General features: G+C 43.9%; 6 protein-coding genes across 6 annotated transcripts; 3 read left to right on the forward strand and 3 right to left on the reverse strand.

The window, feature by feature from the left end:
* Positions 1 to 413: 413 nt before the first annotated feature.
* Positions 414 to 2046, forward strand: L199_003332 (uncharacterized protein; the record flags this gene model as incomplete). Its single annotated transcript, XM_064889065.1, has 7 exons — positions 414 to 480; positions 558 to 750; positions 834 to 922; positions 995 to 1053; positions 1194 to 1289; positions 1373 to 1492; positions 1606 to 2046. The coding sequence occupies 7 exons, from the start codon at positions 414 to 416 to the stop codon at positions 2044 to 2046; spliced, it is 1065 nt and encodes a 354-aa protein (XP_064745137.1).
* Positions 2047 to 2511: 465 nt separating this feature from the next.
* Positions 2512 to 4057, reverse strand: L199_003333 (uncharacterized protein; the record flags this gene model as incomplete). The annotated part of the gene is made up of 5 exons (XM_064889066.1): positions 2512 to 3069; positions 3255 to 3305; positions 3394 to 3563; positions 3684 to 3869; positions 3934 to 4057. 5 exons carry the CDS (start codon positions 4055 to 4057, stop codon positions 2512 to 2514), a joined length of 1089 nt encoding a protein of 362 aa, XP_064745138.1.
* Positions 4058 to 4510: 453 nt separating this feature from the next.
* Positions 4511 to 5235, forward strand: L199_003334 (uncharacterized protein; the record flags this gene model as incomplete). Its single annotated transcript, XM_064889067.1, has 5 exons — positions 4511 to 4520; positions 4603 to 4737; positions 4808 to 4898; positions 4976 to 5094; positions 5186 to 5235. 5 exons carry the CDS (start codon positions 4511 to 4513, stop codon positions 5233 to 5235), a joined length of 405 nt encoding a protein of 134 aa, XP_064745139.1.
* Positions 5236 to 5406: 171 nt separating this feature from the next.
* Positions 5407 to 6525, reverse strand: L199_003335 (uncharacterized protein; the record flags this gene model as incomplete). The annotated part of the gene is made up of 5 exons (XM_064889068.1): positions 5407 to 5529; positions 5597 to 5830; positions 5904 to 5986; positions 6050 to 6121; positions 6225 to 6525. The coding sequence occupies 5 exons, from the start codon at positions 6523 to 6525 to the stop codon at positions 5407 to 5409; spliced, it is 813 nt and encodes a 270-aa protein (XP_064745140.1).
* A 2998-nt stretch (positions 6526 to 9523) lies between these two features.
* On the forward strand, positions 9524 to 13244 carry L199_003336 (OPT family small oligopeptide transporter; the record flags this gene model as incomplete). Its single annotated transcript, XM_064889069.1, has 9 exons — positions 9524 to 10616; positions 10681 to 10795; positions 10850 to 11307; positions 11375 to 11616; positions 11677 to 12219; positions 12276 to 12532; positions 12605 to 12878; positions 12978 to 13101; positions 13165 to 13244. 9 exons carry the CDS (start codon positions 9524 to 9526, stop codon positions 13242 to 13244), a joined length of 3186 nt encoding a protein of 1061 aa, XP_064745141.1.
* A 3411-nt stretch (positions 13245 to 16655) lies between these two features.
* Positions 16656 to 19606, reverse strand: L199_003337 (uncharacterized protein; the record flags this gene model as incomplete). Its single annotated transcript, XM_064889070.1, has 9 exons — positions 16656 to 17051; positions 17154 to 17723; positions 17798 to 18281; positions 18337 to 18352; positions 18564 to 18666; positions 18737 to 19085; positions 19142 to 19226; positions 19289 to 19337; positions 19412 to 19606. The coding sequence occupies 9 exons, from the start codon at positions 19604 to 19606 to the stop codon at positions 16656 to 16658; spliced, it is 2247 nt and encodes a 748-aa protein (XP_064745142.1).
* Positions 19607 to 20439: the final 833 nt, after the last annotated feature.

Consider the following 20439-nt stretch of genomic DNA (forward strand, 5'->3'; position numbering starts at 1 on the left):
GACATGTGTGTGTTCGGCGTCTGGGAGTGCCTTGCTCGGTATGAGTACGGTATCGGACTGAAACCTAATCGGGGTCAAGAGTGTACATGTGGGATGGGGGTATGACGTCGTTGTGAGCGACGCCGTAATATTGACGTTTTTGGGATTTTTGAGCCAATTCTTTTTTTACCTTTGATTCTGGAATCGCAAGGCCATCGTTCTTGAAAGAGTATATGATACGTTCAAGGTTGGACTACGTTGTCCGTGTCCACCCCTAATGGAAGTATACAAGTATAGATAACTTGACGAGACTTATCGTACTTTGCGTCTCAAATCAATCATAAACGTTCATCTTCTTCACTGTACAAGTAGACGTAGACATAGAAAGATACATCGCAATTTATATCAGTAACAAGTGTAGCTAAGTTACCACAATGAAGGCAGCAGACGGATCAAGAAGACCTTTATGGTTAAATCAGCGTACTTTGACCTCACACATATGTAAGCTTAAAGTATCTGCTACCACTACCTATAAATATGCCTTATGCTGATGATGACAATTCTATCTCTCGGGCCAGTCTTCGGACCATACGTTCTCTTCCCTATACTGGCCGCCTTAACTTGGCTAGGCGGTATCCTTGCACTCTTGATACTTTGGGTGGTAGCTGGTAAACCGCGATACCAATCCGACGAAGCTTCAGTGGTTTTCATAAGTGATGTAGGGGCCACTCATCAGACTCTGTTCATTGTCATTTGCGCTTGTGTAGCAGGGTGAGTGGAAACCTTTGACATAAAGATTGAAAGATATACAAAATGACTTGCAGTGCTGATAAATTGGGTTGATTTCTTTGTAGTTTCTACATACTCTCACTCTTCGCTGAAAGGTGGTTAAGACATGTTGATAGATTACCTACCGATCTGAGAAAGAGGGAAGTGATATTTGGTAAGCATACCCCTTGTTCTTCTGGTAGGGAGACATAAATGTATCTTACACCGTCATTTGTGCCCTTTGTAGATTGGCTAGCAATCATATTCTGTGTAATAGGTTCAGCGGGATTGGTACTGCTTTCAGCTGTAAGTGTTTTCTCTTTATTATTTATTCTAAATCGACGTCCTATCCAATCAAATCCAATCTGACACTTTCATACCTCATCATCATCATCATCATCATCTACGTAAATGGATAAATAGCTAATATCATATATCATTATCAGTTCAACGCATTCGATCACTCTACGATCCACTGGACAATGACACTAGTCTTCATCGTCGGTGTAGCTCTCTCAGCTATTTTCCAATCTGCTGAGGTTGTAAGTTCCCCTTCTCCCTTGTTCTATCAGGAAGATGTATCGCCAAACACTGTACTAATGTGCTGATCTCATGCATCTTCTAGTGGTCATTACACAAGGATCATCCCGATCGTAAATCCCTCAGAAGAAATTCCATCCTGAAATTGACCGTTGTCGTCGTCGCTGTAGCTTGCGCTATTGCTTTTGGAGCTACTTACGGAGTCGTAAGTCATTATCTTCATCTACCACTCGACCTTCCTTCCCTTTTCCCATTTCAATACCTTTTCATCAGTTGCTTTGTATTTGAATACTAAATGATACTTCCCTTGTACCATAGTGCGGCGGCAATTCCACCGCTACCTCCTCCCATTCCGCCGAAACATGCAATCGGGTCACATCCGCCGCCGCAGCTCTAGAATGGACCGTCGCTTTCATCCTAGTCTTTTACTTCTTGACCATCGCAGCGGACCTATGGCCAGCAGGTAAATCCAGTCCAAGGTATATGAGGAGATTGGCGAAATGGCAAGCAAGACATGAGAATGTCAATCATCTAGAGAATGATTTCACAGGTAGAGGGGCATTTGACGTCTATCCTGAAAGAGCCAACTGGCAGGCGAGGGAACAAGAGATGAGGAGGGAAATGATCGATAGGAACACCGGTGCAGCATATATCGGTAATGGTAATAATAGTAACGGTGGTACTGGAACTCATCCATCGAGTATTGATGATAATAGGTATTCGATGGGTAGTCAAACACCCATGATGAGGCAGGTATAGTAAATGATACATGATTAGATGGGAGAGATGTGAAGAACCATTTCGATTAGTAGATTAGAATTATTTCTTCTTTAGATATCAGATAAATACGCTGTATCAAATACAATCTGTAGCCATAGAATCCATATATTCATATATTCATATATTTCAAGAGGACAATCCTGGTTTGGTTCAAATACTCCAAATACTTCTCATACTTCAAATCAACCGAATGCATAATACTCTTTTGTAATGGTATAGGCATAAGTTTGTTCCGCAGTGGTAAGGAACAACACGGGAAGCGAAAAGATTGTCAGATATTTCTTTGCCAATTCTCTGTGGTAGTTTTGCACTTCACGACGCTTCCAAGACCATATCTGATGAAGCACAACTTTATAAGGTGAGCCCATTCGCACGGATGTCACATTCATACATGGACTAATCATAAATGCTAGATACAAAATCACAATCACAGCTCGCTTTCCCTCATTGTACACCCTCAGTCTTACTTCTCATCCCAATTTTAAACTTCAATCCCTGTCCCTGTCCCTGTCCCTGTCCACTTTGCCCTCCCTGTCCACCCTGTCCACCTTGTTGTCCACCCTGATGGGATTGTGAAGGCATAGGACTAGCAGATCTACTTCCAGCTACTCCGGTTCCAGTAGGTTTGTAAGGTATATTCGACGTTGCCGGACCCACCGAACCAGATTTGAATTTCTTACTACTCTGTCTTTGATGATTATTATCGAACTCTACTGAACCAGGTCGTTTATTCGGATTATAAGGTCTTCCTTGACCTGGTCCTGGCCCAAAGGGTTTAACACCCAGTTGAGTATTAGGTAATGAAGGTTTACGTCCAAAGCTATTATTCTTGGTATGACCCGGTGGTAGGACAGGTAAGAGTGGTGTACCTGGTGTAGAACCAGGACGTGGGGAAGGGATACCTGGTACGCTACTGTTAGGTATACCTATGCCGGGAGATGGTATACCTGGTGTGGTGCTGGTATTGTTCGGTTTGATTGACAGTTTATTGGCTTTCTTGCGCTGTGACGAGGTATAGAGGAAGTCAGTATATTGCATATATACAATCTTATCGACGAAGTCAAATAGAAAAAGAAAAAAAAAAAAAAAAAAAAAAAAAAAAAAAAAAAAAGCGAGAGGGGTATGACAAGTCGTGATACAGGGGTACAATACGATATGGTACGATATAGTATGAGACATTCACTCACCCTTCGTTTTTCCTCTGCTTCTCTCACACCCAACTTCACACCAGCAGAGTACTACAAGAAGAAATCCATTCACGTGAGCTGTTGTACTTGTGACTCTCGACGATTGTTCAGATATGCTAAAAATGAAGGCGACACCCACCCCATCCTCTTTATGGCCCACTTCCAACTTTGCTACCTGAAAAGCTTCATCAGGCAACATTTCTATACCCTCTGAATAGAGGTATGGAGGTTGTCCAGGAGGGTGCATGAAATCTTGTGTGATGGGGAGGAGAGATTGATTATCTAGTTTTGTACCTGTTGGAGTTGGGTCTATGTCGTCATAGTAATCATCATCAATATCAGCATTTCTAAATATCGCAAATACTCCAGATACAATGGTCCAAATGAAGTCGTGTATAACAGCACGGTAGAGGGATGTAGTTTGCTCACCTATACAATCATCTATCAAATGCCAATACCCTTTCTCCAATTTCCTCCTTCTATGCTGTTGTTGACCCTTGTCCGTATCTTGAGGATTAATCTCGGCGTAAGGACGTACATAGTCGTTGTATAATGTATCTAGGTGAAGGAGTGATATGAGATCGTGAGAGGAATGTAAATGTCGGGGTGGTGGTACTGATCAATGCAAATCAATCAGCTTGATTGTACTCGAAATCTGATTGTGGAAGATATGACATACCATCCCATTGAGGTAAGATGAGATCCGATACTCCACTTTGATTCTCACTTCCACCATTGCCCATCACTATATCTCCATCGAGACGAGGTGATTTACTACTCTCGCCATTCTGTACGAGGTCCATCGTCTGATCTCTATTAGTAGAATGGGAAGAATGGAAAAGAAGGATGAAGGTATGAGGGGTCGTAGGTGCGTGATTATTCAGGCTTAGTTGACTGGTGATCTCCTTGCCTTGTGTGCGTGCTCTATACAGCACTTCTTGAAAGATACTCGTATGTGTATAGGATGGAAGATGAATCAGTTGATTCGAATACCAAATGTTACACCTTTACTCCTTTAATCGAATGATCAGAAGTCATTTCTGAATCCCGCCATGAGTGATGCGGCGTACTCCGCTTTTACCATGTATGTGCACGCTTGGACCTGTCAAAGCTTGTTGACAAATATCAGATCCGGGATGTACCAAGCTTTGCTTTCGATGGACTTGGAGTCAACCCATTCATGCCATTTGTGTATAAGCTGCTCCTATAAGTATTCGACCTTGTCTCCCCATTTGACGCTCCTCACTCCTCCCAACATGACATCAGGTGAGTCGCTCTTCTCTACCTCAGTCTCAATTTTGATGTGTGTCCGAGATTGCTGATGCATACTTATCTATCTCATCTTTAGTATTACCTTCAGCCGATTCAGGATACCTACCTTATTTCCTACTGTTGAGTACGGTAGCAGGTACCTACAATGCCTTCCAAAATCATCTCGTGATTTGGCAGAGTAAAGAGATCTATTCCCGCAAATCAGATGAGAGTGGGTCCTTGCTATACATATGAAATCGTTGGTTTTCAGGACGAGGCTGATGACGATGGTGATGCAATAGTGACCTTCCTCGCCGGGAGGATGTTCGGTATCTGGACCGCCTTGGCATCGTTGATAAGAGGTATGGCAACGTATAACGTTCATGATCGAGTGTAAGTCCGAACCCCTCTTTCCCTTCTTAGTCAATGCACGCTGGCTCATCTTGATTTTACTTATTGATATGTTATAGAGCATACGATCTGGCTATTGGTACATACGCTTTGGCAGCTTGGCATTTCACTTCCGAATGGTTGATATTCGGTTCGATCAAACCTAACAGAGGATCCATAGGACCTCTCATCGTTGGTTGTGAGTGTTGTGTTATTGTCTACAATAGCGAATCGAATACAATGGTGTCAAGGATGTATACGGATGTCGACGCTGACGATGTTTGATGTAGGGACTGGGTTGATTTGGACTTTAACTCAAAGAGATCATTATCTTCCATAGTAAAACGTACAGCAGACCATACGGACCATATTGGTAGAATTGATTTTGGGGTGGGACAGCAACGTTCGTAAAGAAGATATTTTACGATTCATAATGCATATATACAAACTATCACTACATCGTGTCGTACCTTCATCTTGACTCAAATCCCAACATATCATGATTAGAGATCTACAACTTAGCTTTACTGCCATCTTTCCCTACTCTCGCATAAAACTCCTTCTCCTCTTGAGGAGGTAAATTGAGCGTACGATAAGATTGACTGTACTCCAACACCTGATGATATGCTCCGCGCTACGATTCATCAAACCCAATTAGCACATCTATTTCTCGACATATGTGAGTAGATGGGTGGACTCACCTTGATAGCACCCCAAGAACCCGATGCAACTTTCCCTCCCTCCCTTTGACCCACTTGTACAGCTCTACTTTGCACCTCTTTTGATTCGACCACCTCATCTACTAAGCCGATATTGAGTAATTCATTCTGTGTCCATCGTCGAGCCAGGAGGGTATCTCGATGATGCTGTGGATTAGGTATTCGGAGTGAGAGAAGGGCGTTGAACGAATTGGGAAGGGGTGAGCCGAACTGGATCTGAACCATATAGAACATTGTTAGCCCATACTCGAAACATCGTTTATTCAATGATACCATGGAGACAACTTACCTCGTTCATACATAGGAACCCTTTACCGGAGGTTATAATTCGATGATCACAGCATAAAGCTAGGATCATACCTCCAGCGAAGGCTAAGAGGATACGATCTACAATTAGCTGCTACTCACCTGGATATTCTGCTTTAAATCACTCACCATGCCCATTGATAGCTGCTATGGTAAATAATGGAAAGGTAAGTAATCTCCACATGACAGGATCGAATAACTCTGCGTAAACCATATGATCAGCTGAGTTCTCCATTAACATTCTGACCAATAGTCGTGTAATCGATTCTGTGGATAGTTATTAAAAGATGTTCATTGACCCTACCTTCAAAGAAATTCTTAATCTTCAAACTTCTCTCCCAATCCAACCCATTACTGAAAAACTTTTCATTCCGACTCGTAACCACCAACGCCCCTGCCCCCTTTCCCTCATAGCCGTCTCTCTGTTTTGGAAGAGGTTTCCCACCGCCCACTTCCCTCCATTGCGATTCTACTTGGTCTAATGCGGTGGAGAATTCAGAGAGAAGTTCAGGGGTGAGTCGATTATCCGGTGGAGAGGAGAGGGATATTTGCCAGGTGTTTGTGGATGGGCGGGAGAGTTGGATGTACTTGAAGCTTTCTGTCATCGTTCGTCACTTAGGATGAGGTATAATTATCAGGTATGATAGACCCAAGTGTAGAGGATGGAGTGATGCTTGATGAGTGAGTGAGTGAGTGAGGTCAACGTTGATGAATAGTGGACGATGGAGAAGCAACCGGTTGGAAGTGATGGTAGTAACCGGTTGAGCGGGGATGAGTGGCAGTTAGTACTGGTTGAGTCTCTGGGTGTTTCATCCACATCGAGGTCAATGGACTGTCCGTCTTTGCCATGGAGGATGACCATGAAGCCAGTGTGGACATATCAGATACAAGCTATGGTTATCTTTGCATCAGCAGGATAATAAGAACAGCTGCTGTGAATCGCAGGGGACTGTAATGGTAGCACCACCAATATCACATGGTATGTATATCCAAGTACACCCACAGCTCAATCAAGCAGGAGATCCGATATGTATGTGGAAGAATATAGAAGCCTCATGAAGCAGCAGGTGACAGTGAAGAATAGGTGAAATGCGAATAGGTGAAATACGAATAGCCACTTAGTTTCCATCTAGTGAGAACGCTGCCAACTTCTGTTCGGCGCATCCTCGATCGACTACAGTCCACGTGTTCAATCAAGCTTCTATCTCTGTTTCATCATCGTACAGGAACACCCTGTATACGATACATCATGATCTATATGTTGATCTGTATGCCACAAACAACCATGACATTAACATTTCACGTATATATATCACTTATACCACATCCGGCCATCGGAAAATATGTGACACCAACCCGACCAACCCAAAATCCCAAAATAAAAGATCTTCGCTTCTCAGGGTTCATTTATGCTGCTGCCCTTTGACGTGTTCTGACCACACTACATGATAATACGTACAATATTCTTCACCGGTCAAGTCTCAACCCTGCTTGGAGATGGAGAGGAGAGATCTGAGTACGACGCTCAGGTCGAAGGCGAAGTTGTACCTTTGATCGTCGTGAAGATCGCGAAAATGCAAAATAACGATCTGCGTCCGAACTCAACAATCGCATCAATTCATCATCTAGTCTACCACTGTACGTTTACATACAAATTTGGTTGAACGACATGACTATGCTTCCTTCGCCTGTTCTGGGATATTTGGATCTTTATGCACTGCAATGTAACGATTATACGGCTGACATGGACTCAGGAATTGCACAAAACAAACCCTTACTTTACCATACCATCCCAAATATCTGGGTACGAATGAAGTAAACGAAAAAGAGGCTTGCTCGCAAGTTGGGTATTTTGGTATTTTGTCAATTTTGAATTCTTCACGTTGATCCGAATAAAATGAACCCGGAGGGGCGGTCGGGATGGACCGCGGATCTTCAGAGGGAGGATTTCTGAGGACTAGAGGCAGAAGAGTGATATTGTGCAGTGATTTCATGGGTTTCGTCTGAACGAATCAACCAATCTTACGTCAGACTGACTGGTGACACGAGACATGAAAAATCTTACATCTTCACAACTCAAAGCTTCTATCCAAAAATGTATACTTGTGAGGAAGTGTACACAAACCAAAACCAACCATACCTCGCTCTCCTCTGGTAGTTGTGCTCGTGTCAAACACTCCCGTAAGGGTAAAATCAAGGTTCATCGATCCACTGTGTAAATCCCATTATTCTGGTGAGATCGTGCCTGATCAATCTCCTTGTGTTGAGGGAAATGCAACGCGGAGCTTGCTTCTGTTTCTCGCCCCTTCGAACTTTACTCTCACACCTCTCCTCTTTACATCCAGTGAGATCATATAGAGAGATATGTTCTCCTGTCTTAGGGCAAGACACAAACACTTGGCAAAATCATCAACAACGAAATCGCGTCATCTACCTTTCTGATTCTGCATGCTTTGATGCGTAGAGTCTGAAAGTATGGAACATGGGTTTGATTGCGAAGTGCCTTGAGGTGAAATATTAAGGGAAAACGACAACTCTTAATTGTCCGATTCCGAACCTTTTTGGTCGAGCAGGAGAGAAAAGGAGAGTGATCGGAATTAGAACAGCCCCACCTACCACCCTACGACCTCCGAAAGACCCATAATATCGCAACTCGAGGTCCATCTTCCTTGCATCACCCAAACTCACAGTCAGTCAATTTTATTCCCACTGTACTTTCTTTATCTGTCAACAAATCTTCGCATACATTGAATTATACATACTCATTAAGGATATAAACGTTGATAAATAGATACTCGACAGTGCACTTGATCCATCGACCTACGCCCCGATCAGTCACGCGCACGTACCCCCTTACCAAAGAGAGGAAAGGACATTTCAGAAATCTCGCCCAATCTTGGCAGTCACACTCATTCACTCAATCAGTCAGAAGCGTAAAGGTATCTCTTGAGAAGGACACACACATATATACATAGAGTGATCAGAGCATACGCATAAGAAGAGAGACAAGGCGTTAGAAATCGAAATCAGTCACACGGGCCTTACTCCACTACGGAGAACCATACGATCACCATCAACGCACCGACGTTCACCATTCCTATAATAACATATAATACACAACATATAGATAGATAAGGGCACCTCGCTCGCATTTTCGCTCATACCACCACAGCGCTATCCATATTACCATACTTCATATTGAATATTTCAATTGAGACCATCTCAGTCTCGGATTATTCTCTCAAATCGATTTGACTCCATCTTGTTTTAGATGAAAAACACAGAGACAACAAGTGGTGCAAGATCAGATCGTATTCAGTAGATCGAAACATTACATGGATCAACCTCTCATAGGCAATACGCTGAAACATCTCATTCAGACCCGATTCAAGTGAGTTTCCATTACCCACTACCCAGCACTAGTGTGTTTGTGTTACTACTTGATTCGACATTATATCAACTATTGTCCGTTCTTTCACGCTAATCATTTTCCATTTTTTTCTCCATCTTTTAGACTATTTTGATCATCACCATCAATCAACTCCAACCAACTCACCACTGCACAATCATAAACAAGCATCATTATCTTTCCACCTCTTTCCAATGTCAGACCCTTCACGTCCCGGAACCAGCTCTGGGCGACCATCGACGTCAAGTGGGAAACGTGTTGGTACGGGAAAAGGTAAACGGAGGCAGCCCACAGCGAGGTTAGATACGGCCGCTTCAGGGATCAGCGCAGATGAGTTACCTGAACAAGAATTTTACAAAGAGGGAGATGATGAGGGTGAAGACGATTTTGATGAAGAGGAGGAAGAAGAGGATGAAGAAGTCTTTGCATTTCATCGACCCACCACCGCCGCTGTACCTGGTTTAGGAACAATTTCAGATTATTCGACATCCTATTCCGGACCTTCATCCAGTCATCTTCCAACTACTGCTGGAACGACCACGAACATATCGACTGGTCCATCTGATGGTCACCTGAATACACCGGGTTTGAGCTTGAGCGATACGCCCCATTCGGTATCTGTGAATGGCAAGGTACCTACTCCAACTGGTGTCATTGACGTGGGAGGACATCTTCCTGAACTCATGTACGATAAATCGAACCCTCCACCTTTCAGCGGTCGATACAATCCCAACAATTCTTCTTTCGCATTTACAATGTCGTCCGCGGACGAGTCAACCGGTGGTGCACCAGTTATAGCTAAGAAATCGCGAAGACCCCATTCAGGCGCATCATTAATGGATAGATTGAATCGCAGAAGAGGAAATAGTTCAAGTTCAAGATTGGATACAGCTACAACGGATTTCACTACTACTACCGATATGTCCATGTCGAGGATTTCAGAAGACTCGGGTTTGTCTGAACCTGGATTATCCTATAGGCCCACTACTTCGCATAATAACAGAAGAATGAAATCCTCTGCGCCCTTAATTTCGGAGAGTGATCTCACGAGCGAAAGTGCACGAGGATATAGTAGGGGTAGTTATGGTATGACTGAAATGACGGGTGATATGACCGTCCCCGATGGAAAGACTACTTGGGGAGATGGAATGGGTGGGTTGCACAAGGAAGCGAGCGATATGGGAGATGAAAGTCTGGGTGTACTCGATCCGGGAATGGTAGAAGAAGATAGTCCATATCCCGAAGTTAGAGCTTCAGTGTCGAATATAGATGATCCTGAAATGCCAGGTAGGTCCCTTTTTACTGATATTATTTCTCATGACAACTGCTGATACACTTATGTCACTTGCAGCGCTTACGTTCCGAGCATGGGTGTTGGGAATGCTGTTCGTCATCATCGGTTCAGGTATCAACACGTTCTTCCACTTCCGTACACCTGCTCCATATCTCTCCCCTTTCATCGTACAGTGAGTAATTGATCACTTGGTGTCGAGACAATACTGATCCATGTCTTTCTCCAGAGTTGTCGCGTATCCAGTCGGTAAATTCGCTGCGTGGTTACTCCCAATTACGACCTGGAATTTACCTCGTTTCCTTGGTGGTTCAGAATTCACTTTCAACCCTGGTCCCTTCAATATCAAAGAACATACCATCATCGTGATGATGGCCAATGTCGCGATCGGACCAGCTTACGCTCTCTATGCGACGGTCTCGAGTGAATTATACTATAAACATAAATTCGGTTATGGCTTTGATATCATGTTGATCCTTGCGACTCAACTTACGGGTTTCACTATGGCCGGTGTCTGTCGACGATTCGTTGTTTGGCCAGCATCTATGATTTGGCCTGGTAATCTGGTTGTCACCACCAACTTGAACACTCTTCATGCTGAAGAAGACGGTTTCCAAGGTGGTATGAGTAGATTGAGGTTTTTGCTCATTTGCATGGGAGGTGCTTTCGCATATTATTTCTTCCCAGGTAAGTTCGCCTTACCTCTCGAAAAACAATCAGCTTACACGAGCCTTGGCTAACACATGTGCTCCAGGTTTCATCTTCACTGCTTTATCATATTTCTCCTATGCTTGTTGGATAGCACCTAAGAACAGGGTCGTCAATCAATTATTTGGTATTTCTACCGGTCTCGGAATGGGTATTTTGACTTTCGATTGGACTCAGATCACCTGGATTGGATCGCCTCTCGTTGCTCCTTGGTGGGCTGAAGTGAATGTCGGTGTTGGATTTGTCTTGTTCTTCTGGATTCTCGTTCCAATCTTGTACTACAACAATGTGAGTCTGAATTATGGTCTTGTGTTAGTGTTCTCAGAGCTGATCAAAGAAATACTGTAGGTCTGGGAATTTGCCTATCTACCAGTCAATGTCATACAAGCTGCCGATCGATTTGGGTCATCCTACGATATCTTCAACATTCTCACACCCGATATCACGTTGAACACCACCGCTTATGCTGAATATTCGCCAGTCTATCTTTCAGCGACGTTCTCAATGACATTCATGTTGGCTTTCGCATTGGCCACAGCGTTATTAGTACACACCGCGTTATATCACGGTCCAAGGATTTACCGAGCCATCATCAACGTCAAGACAGAAGCGGATGATATTCACATGAAGCTTATGAAACATTATCCCGAAGTCCCCGATTGGTGGTTCTTAGCTTTATTCGCTGTGGTTTTCACTTTGGCCGTCACAGCTTTGGAAGTCTATCACACCAATTTACCAGTTTGGGGATACATCGTCGCTGTCATGCTACCTTTCGTATATATTATCCCATCGGCTTTCATCTACGCTATGACTTCTCAACAACCAGCGATCAACCTCTTGGCGGAACTGATACCAGGTTACATGTTCCAAGGTCAACCTATTCCAGGGATGGTGAGTGGCACCTTTCGTGAAAGAGGTAAAAAGCTGACATTGAATTGGTGCTGTAGCTATGCAAAGTCTTTACCGTCCAAACTGTAGCAGCTGGATTACTATTCGTCCAAGATCAGAAACTAGGACATTATATGAAAGTACCACCTAGAGCTACTTTCATCGCTCAATTGTCGGCAACTGCGATCGCATGTTTTATCCAAAGTGGAACCAAGGAGCTCATGTTCGCCAAGATCCCCGATATATGCGCTGCAGGCCAGAAATCATTATTGACTTGTGCCTCCACCAAGGTGTTCTTCACTTCCTCGATCATCTGGTTGGTTCATCCTAATCCTATCCCTGTTTTCTCGCCTTGCCTAATTGCTAATATATTGTTAAATCATAATAGGGGGTTGATCGGACCTGACAGATTATTCAGTAAAGGATCGCTCTACCATCCTCAAACTTACGCATTAATTGTCGGAGCGGTATTACCCATTCCGTTCTGGTTATGGGTACGAAAATACCCTCAATCGATCTTTAGAAACTTGAACCTGCCCGTCATATTCAGCGGAGCATTGTATATCCCCCCTGCATCTGGTATCAATTACGCTAGTTGGTTGTTGACTGGATTCATTTTCCAATTCTGGCTGAGGAGGAAACAATTCGCTTGGTGGTCTAAGGTGAGTCAATCAAACATCTCTACAACCGTACACTCGTGCTTGTGCTTGTGCCTGTATTCGTGTACTGAGTGGAGTATTGTTTTTCTGGACGGTTTTCAGTACAATTACGTCTTATCGGCTGCTTTGGATGTCGGCACAGCACTCTCGGCAATTGCGATCTTCCTGTTCCTCGGTTTACCGGGTGCTTCGATCAGTTGGTGGGGTAATACGGTGTATCAAAATAGTGAGTCTAAACTTGACAATCCCTCATCTCATTCGCCCTAGCTTACACATCCTCGTTACGTAGCTGCCGATTGGAATGGTGAAGGTGCAACTTATCTCGACGCTCCTGAAACAGGGTTCGGTCCTGATACATGGAAGTTATAGAATATACAATTATCGTATCATCTTTTTGAACAAATCGTGCCGTATGAATACGAGGGGTTTAGATGTCGGCGAAGGGAATGTCATCTCAAATAACATTTCAGTCGATATACTGGTTCGTCAACGGTCACATCTTTCATTGGAAGATTTCTTGGGATTATACGTGGTTCGAGCTTTTTTGAGGCGTTTTTTATGCTGTCAGTATATACATCTTCATAAAGTCATACATATAACATAATGTAAAGTAGGTTCAACAACGCGGGTTTATAATATTGACATTGATAACTTGGGAGATGCATATCTACTGTATATGATAGTCTATAAGTCATTGGGTCATTGGCGATAATAGGATTCATTACATAAAACTTTGCTGTGAGCGAATCCCAATTGGTGCGCCCGCCCGTTTCGGTACAGTATGTAACAATAAAGTTTCCTTCCGAGAAACCTTATTCATAGGCAATTACTTATCGGTACTCGTGTGTTCACTGATGTACTGTACAGTAGTTAGTCCTGTTGTATCGGACGACTGGACGAGATTTGAGTGCACAACAATGCATCACGACGTATGAACTGCTAATGGAATCTGTATAAAGTAAACTATCACGTATACATGATGATATATGAATCTAAATTAAGGCAACCATCCCGTCAAATCATTCATCTCGTTCTTCTGCTCAAGAACCTGTGAAGAATATGATATTCGTACGTGAAAACCTAAGTGAGGGCATATATGAATGAGTGTAAGTTTGAACTTTGGAATGTCGACGGACAAGCCTGTAGTATGAAGAAGAAAGAAGCAAAAGGAAAAGGAGAAAGTCAACGAAAAATGTGTGTATCAAAGGTCCTGCCAGTGTGAGATAATCTGTACTGTACTGTAAATACATTAGAGATTCAACCGTCATCAGTCAAAGAATTTCCGCAGCATTCTGAATAATGATACAGAATTAATGAGAAGGACTCACTGTATCATCGTCCACTTCGAAACATATAGAGATCAGTTGATCGTCACCATGTCAAACTACCAAGCCGGAGCTAAGTTACGTTACGTTCCAAAGCAGTTGTCAGCGAAAAACAAGAACTATGTACTGTATGGAAAGGAAGAGGACTCACCACCACCAGGATTATTGAAATATTGGGGCTTCACAGTCTCGCTTGGGACAGGTAGGTGTTCAGCGATAGGTAGAGGAGCAGTCATAGCTGGTACGACGAAGAGAAGTAGGGGTAGGATGAAAGTCATAATGGACATTTTGGTTACTGATGTGTTTTCGATTTTTATTCAATTCACCTTGTAGATAGTCTATTGAATGTAGTTTGAATATGGTTCAAAAGGAGAAAAGTTGATATTATCTTTTGTAGTGGACAACGACGATATGTATTGATATACTTCTTGTTGAGCTTGAATTGAAACGATCCCTCGTCTCGATTTTGATATTGATCTCTATCTATTGACAATATTCTGAAGTAGAGCTTCATGAAATATAAAAGAAATAAAGGAAAAAAGATAGATCATGATTTACATGAGGTTTGAATTGATCTAAGATGACAGACATCAGTAATCGATCACCGCATCATCCTATCACAGATTGAGCTGCGTTGCGTTTGAGATGTGAGAAAACTGAAGATACTGTATGAGATCTGTGTGATGTGAGATGCAAGATGTGGTCGTCGGGCAAATGATATACACCTGCAGCTATAGTATCTGAAACGACAGGCATGTGCATTGCGTTGTGTGAACAGACAAGATGCCCTGAGCTGCCTTTTCCCCACTTACTCTCCGGCACATTGAGCACCTCAATACGGCTGGGCTGAACAATTGGGACTGTGGTGTGGCGAAGCTCAGGATGAGCTCGGGCTCAAGCCCCTTTTTGCAACACCACCCACACAACGCTTTGCTCCCTCATCTCATGTATATACTTCGTAGGACTCGCAATACCATAGAAGTCAAGACCCGAGCTTCAGTTCACATGCCCTTTGGAGGAAGGGTAGGATGTAGTGTTGGCGTTCCCTTGTTCTGTATTCTCCCCCACTTTGATACAGCTCATACTTTAGAAAGACGTCATTGTCACTGCCATTGTAGTCTTGAAGTAAAGTACTGTATGTACGAATCCAATCGCTATCCCGATGCATGATGTGCAAGAGCTGTCATGTTAAGTTACTTGATGATCAATCTCAATGAATATGCAGTATATATCAGGTATGTTATCATCGTGTCCGTGAGAACATTCTCTCTTGAGATATCACGTCGATCTGATCCTTGATCATTCGAGCAACTTTATATTTGGTTGGACATGCGTTTTGATTAGATTGTACCTTTCGGCATATCACCCATCAATCATCAGCCATCAAAGTGCGACACGAGGCATTCCCCACTCCTCCACTTGCCATTGAGAAGAGGGGAGGGCGTAACGCTGATTTGATCCCTCTCGAATCTCAAGGTCTTGAATTGTACATTGAGATCAAGCCTACCTAAATATCCATCATTCGTACTGTAATCGTCGTGCGAATTGGGGAAAATCCGCTAACATTTCAGATAAAGGTGTATAAGCCAAGATCGTATCGAAGTCGATCATCTAGCCAAGTCTAATGCCAATCACCTTGGATCGTCGATCACACCATCAGAGATCAACTATCGATCACTCAAAGATCAAAGATCAAAGAATTATTCGGATCCAGAACTTTATTTTGCATAGCCTCAACCGGATTGATGCAAAAGACGCTCGTTGACAAGGTTTCACTCTTCATTCGGTTCGATACTGTACACATGTGTCATGCCATGTAATGGTATCAAGGCGACGTATGAGCTCAGCTTCCTTTTGGGAGAATCGACGATACTCATACCCTGCAATAGGATAGGGCATAGTATAATAGGTTTCACTCATTTCGTCAGTTTTCTTCACCAAGGACATCTTCTGCGTTTGAATTGAAAAGCGTGAGAAAATGTTTTTCAAGATGCATCACATCAACCTAAACAAGGTCGAGAACTGGAAATCGATCAATGACGAATGCTCTATCTTCTGCTCTTATTTGTGATATGGTAGCTGGATGATAAAACTGATCAGGAGGATTACATCGATCGATGCCTGTTCCATGGTCATACAGATCTCGATGGAGCAGCTGAGTTACTAAAACGAGCATATGCGTAACAACCTACAGTACAGTAGTAGAAGAAATCTCTTCGGGTCGTGCTTACTCGTACTTCGCTTGGAGTCCGAGCTGATCTATGTATATCATCATGTCTAATCCAGATCAAAGCTCACAATCATTCGGCAAGCTGACCAGTACGATCGAATCGAGCAACTCATCATCGGCATTATACATCGAAAACGAATCTCATCAAATACGATACGATATGATACAGTAAGATACAACTCGTATACTGTACATTCGTCGTGTGAAGTAAATCGACCACTTAAATCACTTGGCGGTCGCAGAAGTTACACTCTTGTATCTCTCAATTAATTCTCTCAATTTCCCGACAGCTGCACCTGAACCTGCACTTGGAGTTTCAACTGAAGTCTTACTCCTTCTACCCTGCAAGTGTACTCCATCTGGTCTTACAGATACGCCTTCCTTTGGAGATTCGACTTGCACCAACCCAGTTGAAGCTTTTCGTGAACTGGTAAGAAGCAAGTTAGGAGGTAACGAATAACTTTTCTTCTTATCTGCCACGGATATTCCGGTAGAAGACTTAGTTTGATTACTCTTATCTTCGAAAAGCTGACGAGCGGAAGTCACCCTTCCTCCTTTATCTCCACGAGCAGAATTTTCGGGGTCAGAAGAGATGATAGGGTCAGAGGGTATTTTGAAAGTCTGGAATGAGATGCGAGATATGTCAGCGATGTCTGAGCAGAGCTTGTTTCGCCAATTATGCTCGTCTCAGTTTCGTAAGGACATTGCAATCCACGAACTCACTGCTTTCGCTTCTGTGGCCCGCACTATCTCATGATCTTTATTATCTAGTACATCGATACTATCCGATGCGATTTTATACTTCTCCTGCTTTTCCGATCTGGTATCAGGTGTTTCTTCCAAACTCCCCAGTGAGGAAGACTGATGATCACATGTTCTATGTTCTCTCGCTCTATACAGCCCACCCTCAAAGCAACCTTCACTTGACTTGTTTTCCTCTTCGAACAGATCTGAGATCGAACGTCGGTGGTCACTACCTCTTCTAGTTGATCTCTTTTTCGGTATTTCCCCTGCTTCGTTTACGACTATCGGTTCATCATCGACAACCATAGCTTCTAAGCTCTTCACTGTATCTTTGCTCAATCTATAACTCCCACCTTTAGTAGGTGAGCTTTCGGGACTCGTAGTGGCTTGTTGATTGTCAAAGTACGAGTCTGGGTTGGTAAAGACGATGGGTTTCGGTGACAGGATCTCCGGCAGATAGGCGATAGGATTGTGGCCGGAATGATGTTGAGGCGTGGAGCTGAAGGTGGACGAGGACCATGCAACGGAGTAGCGCGACGGGGAGGTGGACTTTTAGTGTAACTTTGCTCCGCTTTGGCAATTGACGGACTCAATTCACTCTGGAGCGGAGGAGGAGGACTGACGCTTCTTCCTCTAATTTCACTGGTTTCTCTGAGATGTCTTGGTGTCCTGGTGGCTCGGGATTCTTCTTCTTCCGAGACTGCATATAAGCTCCAATCAGGTTGAGGATAATCATCGTTGATCCGAGGTGGTACAGGCAGGGGATTATAGGCTGGTCGATAGGCTGAGAAGGGGTATGTCCCTGCTCTAGTAGGTAGTCCAGATATACTATGCCTTGATTGATGAAGTTTCGGTCGATGATCTGACGTAGACATACATTCAGCTGCAGAAAAAGGATGATCGGGACTTCGTGACGATGCCGGAGGTGTGAGCGCGGTGATAACAGTTTGGAGAGGAGCTGACCATCTCCTCTGAGCTCTGGTTATGGGTGGTACAGGTGATAATGCACCTCGTAATTCCGTTTGAAGCGAATGGTGTTCTAGCCACATATCGGCAGAAAGGGAAGCCGGATGGAATACAAGGATTGAAAGAGCCACAACGCTATCTCTTGAGGTAATAATCCGGCCAGTAAGCCACAGCGATGTACAACAGTCACACTTACGCTTCCAACTCTTCTGCTAGATTCAAAAGAACTCCAATTCGAACGAAGATGTCCGCTTGAAGGGATGAGCTATCGGCAGGAGTGATAGATCGTGTTCCCTTTGGAAGGGTAAAATCGGCATACGACACGCTCTCGCTGAAAGGCGAGGTGATGCACCCGTCTTAGGTGATTCGAAAACAGACAGAAAGTCAGACCAAAGTTGGGGCATACGTTGGGTCAGAACTGACCTGCGTAGACCCATTCAAGAACGATAGTATCCAAGTCAATCATTTGCCGATTGACTTGCTGCACGGTGACTCGCTGGACGATCTCTAGCGTGGGCGGCAAAGTCTGTCCATTTCATCACTGAATCAACTCATGGTCGAATGTCATTTGGAAGATATCCTGAAGAACGACATACCGGTAATCGAGTTTCATTCCTCACCCTAAGTCCAAGCCTGACCCTCGATCCCTCAACTGCCCATCCATCTGTACTCTTCACGTCGATCTCCAATACCTCGTCATCCCCCTCTCCGTTCAAGATAGCTTGGCTGACAGCGTCTCTCGAGATGGAAGGAAAATTTCGGAAGCCATCGCCGACTCTGGGCAAGATGTCTAATTCAGTAGAGATATGCAATATGGAACGTGCCGATGGGAACTCGTATATATGAACGACGGCATGTAGGGTGTATGAAGTGAGAGCGGTAGGGGTGGTGAATGAAGTAGGCAGAGTGTCAGATAAGGCTAGCCTGAATGGGAATGTCGTAATTCTGTGGTGAAGGTCATCAATACGAAGAACCTGGGGGTAGTAGAGATGAGAGCATACCCTTTACGAGCAGGATGATACCCAGCCAACGACCTGGATGACAAGGAATCCTCGTCACAAGCGCTGGAGACTGGTAGTCCAAGTCCTAGCGTAACGAATATGTGGGCATACGGTACAGTCGTACGGACAATTCAATGGTCGGCTCACCTTGAAAGGCAAGTGAGGTCTGCCAGAAGGTCTTTTGGATCACTTCGTTCTTCGTCCTCGCCCATCTGATCCATATATTTAGCGATATCGATTGTAAAAGACCAACTTACGTTCTTTTCCTACCATTTCCACTTCTATCCTACCCAGGCTTATCGTATGTGCTACCGTACATTCTAACTGCAATGTACCCTTCAATTCTTCCCCTGGATGAAAGATCGGATGATCTCCCTGATTCTCATCGTTGTGCGCTGGCAAGCCGAGAAATATGGACAGATATGGATGAAAGGTGATGGTATGCGGTAGTTCCGGTCGAGACATCATCTATACATAGTCAGGAGTGTAAAATGAACAAAGCGTTGCCCATAAATCGTGAGTCCGGCCTGCAGTGGGTATATGACACAGTTAGTGTGATATCCAGTGAAGAGTTCGAAGGCAGCCAGAGTGGTCCCAATGCATGCATGCATGATGATGATATGAGTAGGCTGTGATGGAGTTACATGAATGTGTGGATTGTGTATTGAGCATCGTGACAAGTGCACTTTACACAAACACAACCCGGTCAGTGCACCATTTTTCATCATATCCTCCGTGGCAGCTCGGTATGTGATATGGACCAAGAATCGCTGGTAGCGACAATGGGCGACACGCTCCTCTGAAGGGTCTTTTCGTGGAGTCAGATATCTGGCAGTACTCTGGCTCCAAGCAACGTCCTTCAGATTCTTGGTCAGTATGGGGGAAGTTTAGCAAGCTCCTCATGATTCCATGAGTTGCATAGAGAAAAGCGGAGAATTCAAACTGCTCAAACGGTTTTCCAAACGGTTCATCGAAACTTGCAAATCTTGCCATTGGTGACATAAGAGTTGTATGCAGCTGTTTCAGTTCCAAGTTCCTATCCCGCTCGCCGTCGTCAGAAATTGAGGCTTGGTCCAGGAACCCGCCTGTTGACAGTGAGGCGTCTTGGTATGACAGTGGCTTTTTTCCCTTTCGACAATCCGGATCTGATCGTCAGATATAATCTTGGGTGTTCGAAAGGCTCCCCAAACTCATGTCCGCTTTGAGCTGACTCACTCTAATTCATCCGACGCCTTGGGCTTGATCATTCTGGCCGGACGGTGCAGATCAAAGTATAGGCTCAATTGGGTATTAACCAC

Source organism: Kwoniella botswanensis, chromosome 1 (genome assembly GCF_036426115.1).
Source record: "Kwoniella botswanensis chromosome 1, complete sequence".
NCBI classification, from domain to species: domain Eukaryota; kingdom Fungi; phylum Basidiomycota; class Tremellomycetes; order Tremellales; family Cryptococcaceae; genus Kwoniella; species Kwoniella botswanensis.